General features: G+C 35.1%; 1 protein-coding gene across 1 annotated transcript in view; it reads right to left on the bottom strand.

Moving 5' to 3' along the window:
• Window positions 1-871: 871 nt before the first annotated feature.
• Plekhf2 (pleckstrin homology domain containing, family F (with FYVE domain) member 2) overlaps window positions 872-4,735 on the bottom strand; it is a 20,327-nt gene continuing 16,463 nt past the window's right edge. The window contains exon 2 of the mRNA XM_005381827.2: window positions 872-3,515. Within this exon, the coding sequence (XP_005381884.1) occupies window positions 2,756-3,502 (747 nt within the window). The 5' untranslated portion in view covers window positions 3,503-3,515 and the 3' untranslated portion in view covers window positions 872-2,755. The remainder of the gene's footprint in view (window positions 3,516-4,735) is intronic.

Here is a 4,735-nt window from a genome sequence, read left to right as displayed (position 1 = left end):
AGACAGAGAGAGAGACACACATACACACACAAGAGAGAGAAGGAGAGAGAGAAACGGGAGGGGGGGGTAGGGGAGAGGGGAGCGTGAGAGCTGAGGGAGGGCGAGAGAGAACCACTGGCTCAGTTGTGCTTCGTACTACTCACACTGCAAGACACTGCTCATTTATCAAGTTAAAACTGATGAGAAATGTTTGCTCATCTTGAGCAACATTCACAGAACAAGTTACAATCCAAGGTTTTGCTGTATTTTCATCCCAAATATGACAAATCTTACTTATTAAGTGTATAGCAGTGAAATACATGCAGATATGTAGATATTATTATACTGATTAAAGTCACATTTATTTTAAAATGAAGTCAATGTACCTAAGAGAAAGGAGATTATAGATCAAATACTGGAGGATCTCCAAGAACCGTAAGATATAATTTAGTACCACCTATTTATAAGAATTATGATATAATGTTAATAAACATATAACTTTTATATTAACCATGGCCATGTTACACACTTGACCCAAAGGTATGAATTTCTGTGTGAGGGTATGTTCAACTTGGTATTCTTCCTCTCTATCTACAGAATCTTACTTCCCTTACACAAGTAGTGACCAATTCAGTTAAGGCATTGGGTAGTCCAAATGAATTTCATTCAAGAAAAACAACATGAAAAATCACCCAAAGTGATTTGGGTGATATAATCAACATTTCTCAGAGCTCTTTGAAAAAAATGTTTAAAGCCTGGAGGATACCACATCCTGGATCCTATTTGCATGTAAACTCCACAAAAGGAGAGGCATCTGTTCAATACTCACGTTGTGTAGGACAATGCCTGCCACGTAGTAGGCACTCATTAACTATTCAATAATGAGGCAAAATATACATAATATCTTTATTATCTTATCAAAGGGGAAGAGTCACAATGTGGAGAAAACAAGTTGCAAAATATTTTTTATTATAAAAAGAGTCAACAGAGATTGACAAGCCACATGTTATCTCAGAACATTTCCCTTGGTTTCTCAATTTGCTAGGTTCCTCTAGTATCCATTCGCATTCTCAGGTTTTATGGAGCTTTTCAGATATGCTGATTGATTATATGTATATACTGCTTAGAAACAAAAATCCACCTCCTATTAAGACCAACCAAAAACAAAGAGCAACAACCACAATAAAATAAAATAAAATAAAATAACCCTTAGTTTCTGTTGTGCTTTTCTTTCACATTTCCCAGAAAGAGATCTGTATACCTCAGGTGCTTTCAAAATTTAACAGTAAAGTAAAATTAGTGCCTTAGTCAAACAGTAAAATACCAAAGAATTTCCACCACATTATTGGATGAAACCTCATGACATATGTAAAAGAATCAGATTTTTAATTTAGAACTTAAAAAAAATTAGAACTTAAAATTTACACTGATTTTCCATATTTGAAAGATTATAGTTATTTGCAGCATATAAATGGAACCAGTAGTGCAAGATGCATCAAGTTTTATACGATAAACACTTTCAACCTAATGGCTGCCTCAGAAGCAAAAAGTGAAAATTACTTCTCTAAAGCAATCTAGACTGACTTAGAAGTATCAAATGCTAGTCCACCTCCATAGATTGCAAAATGATTTCAGAAACACACAAAACATACAATTGTTTTACAAAAATAGAAATTGGGTCTTTATAAAACTTTATAAAATATAACACTATTTGTAAATTCAAGATAGTTTCATACTGAAATGGATAACACTTCCACTGATATGAATTCTAATCAAATGTAAAGTGGTCTGCCTTGATCATTCTTATGTATTATTTCTTCCAAATCTTCAAGACGAAGTAGTTCAGTACTCTATCATGGAGTTTGTAAAAGATTATTTACTTTCAAGGGTCTTATAAGATTTTTCATTCTCGCAATAAAGCAGATGAATTTTTATCTAAAAACATCTTACTAAAAGTAGAAGCTAATGCAGTATGACATTTCTATATAACTGATAGTCTTCCAATCAAATTCCTAACAACAGCAACCTATTATTAAAGTGTGTATTTGACAATTATAATTTGGTACCTATAAAGCATAATCACAACTATTTTATGGAAAAAATTATTCATATAGAATAAAGATACCTTCCAAATTTAGTGACTTATAGCTGTCAGATGAGTATTCCTAATTATACCCATTCATAAACACTCATTTTATTACTTCAAAGAGTACCAATGTGTTTAAAACCAAAAAAATGAGACAGTAAGGGCTTATATTCCATGTAACAGTGCTATTACAATAAGGCACCACTTGATATAAAAAAAAGTGAAAAAGTACTTCCAAATCATGTACAGTGTTTTTGTTACTGACAAAAACATTGTTATAATCATTAGGATGATTAGAAAAAAGTTAGTATTATTAATTAACCATATTATACTGTTTCCATCCTTCTGCGCTTTTAATTTTTGCATGTAACTGAAATAAAAATAACAATGTGGTAAAGAATCTATTAAATAAACATTTTCACCAACCCAAGAAAAAATAATCTGGAAATAAACAAGAATAAGAAACCAAAACTTTTATCTATCTGCGACAGTCTATCCCTGAAGAAGAACGTGGGGAGTGGGAGAAAGAGGGAGGACCTACTTTCTACAGACTATATTGAGGCACACAGGTTCAAAGTTTCTCGGCAAAGTCATGGCTAGAGTGAAATTGAGAGAGCACTCAGAATTTTACATTTCCCCCAAAAATGATTTCTCACAGTCACACCTGATTAAATATTTCAAAATGTGTCCTTAGTCACTGCTATCATCATCATCATCATCAGATACATCATTTAAAGGAGACTTCAATGACTGGCTGTAAGAATCTGATCTGGCAGGCTGGCATGCAGCCATGTCCCCAGTGGAAAGCAGGTCATAGCAGAAGTCACAAATCCGCACAGGCTTAGAGGACTGGCTAGGCAGAAGAAATCTCTTTTCAGAACAGGGCCCACAAACAACAAAACCACATTTGCGGCAATGGTGACGACGATTAACAGGTGTGAATTTTGCTTTCTGACAACGCATACATACAGTTGCCTCAGAGTCAGGAACCCAGACAGCAGCATGTTCATTAATGGGTGTCTTCCCACTTTTGGAGAGTAAATCAGTAACACATTTATTTATATGATTCATCCATTCTGATTTTTCAGTGGCAGTGGCAGCATAGACTGCAAATGATTTAGTTGGTGTCTTAATAAGCCATCCATTCCTTAAATCTCCCTCATCTTTGATGGAATCAATAGTAACATTTTCCAGGGGAATAATATGTTGTTTGTTGTATTTTTTCTTCTGGATGACAATATTGCCATATACAAGAATATCATTAAATAAGAAAAACTGCCTTGCTTTGGGCTTCTTTCTGCACAATTTAGTCAAGACTCCTTCTCCAATAAGAACTCGTCCAGGTATAGTTAGAGGTTGACCAGCTGCTCCAAAACAATTTTCCACTATACCTATACGTCTAGTGTTTGCTTCACTGTTGGCCAAGCGGTCCACCATCTTTTGTAATAGCCTAAAAAAGAAAAAGAAATTAACACACAGATTATAAATTAATAAATTATATAATCTAACAAAGCACTGCTTTCCACAAAGCCAAACACTCTCAAAGTCCTTCCCTCTAAGATAATCATTAAGCATACCAAAAGGGCTACTATCTCTTAATTTTTATAATCATCAAAATACCTAACTATCTCCATATAGCACCACACTGAACATTTATAAAAGTATAAACTTCTTAGACATCATAAATGAGTGAAAAACAATTGGACAACTAATGTCAGCTCTGCAAAATAATAAACTCAGTTCTATAAAATTGAATCTGTAACCCCGAGTAATAGAGCCAAATATTATATAAAGTAAGAAATGACTACCATTTTCCCAGTAACTCTCACTTTGATTACCAGATTGTTTCCCAACATGTCTCTTTGCTTCTTGCCTCTGAATCAATCTTTAAGCAATGATCTTTAAATGGCTAATGTGGTCCTGCACTGCTCAAAATGATTCCCCTTAACTTTTGAAATGAAGAGTCTCTAGCATACTAGTGTTCAAGGCTCTTTACGACCCAGTTCCTGCTTACCTTCCCTGTCACTCCTCATCTCAACGGTTACGTTCACCCCAGGCAGGTCTGGAACTCAGGATCCTCCTGCCTCAGTCTCCCAAGTAAGTGCTGGGATTACAGATGTGTGCCACTATGCCTGGCTTGTTTCCTTTACTACTTAGTAGTCTTGCTAACACCTACTCATCACTGAAAATTCAGTTTAAATTATCTTCTCTTCTCCAGGGAGCATTCCCCAAGTTCCCATACTAGATTTTAAGAAACCCCTTCTCCACACTTGCCATACTCTATGTACTGTCTAGCTTCAGTTTACCAGAGGACTGAAATCTGTCTCCTCCACAGACTCCAGTGAACCTAAAAGCAGATCCCATAGCCATTTTGGAAACATCAACAAGAAACGTTAACAATGTACAAAAAAAAAAGTATTAATTTAATGATCACAGATTTAATCTCTGGATCTGATACTGATTTCACTAAAGTCCCTGACTGGTGTCCTATTTCAAACCTACTATCCTAGCTGGGTGTGGTGGCCCATGCCTGTATTCTCAGCACTCTGGGAGGTTCAGCAGGAGGATCACAAATTCAATCCCAGCTTGGGCAATTTAATGAGACCCTGTCTCAAAATTTATACATATATAAATAAAAAACATATATCTATTACATATATATGTATATAT

Source organism: Chinchilla lanigera, unplaced genomic scaffold (assembly GCF_000276665.1).
Source record: "Chinchilla lanigera isolate Chin_1 unplaced genomic scaffold, ChiLan1.0 scaffold00016, whole genome shotgun sequence".
Lineage (NCBI taxonomy): Eukaryota > Metazoa > Chordata > Mammalia > Rodentia > Chinchillidae > Chinchilla > Chinchilla lanigera.
The sequence above is the reverse complement of the archived record's forward strand: the minus strand, read 5'-3'. Positions and strand labels throughout refer to the sequence as shown.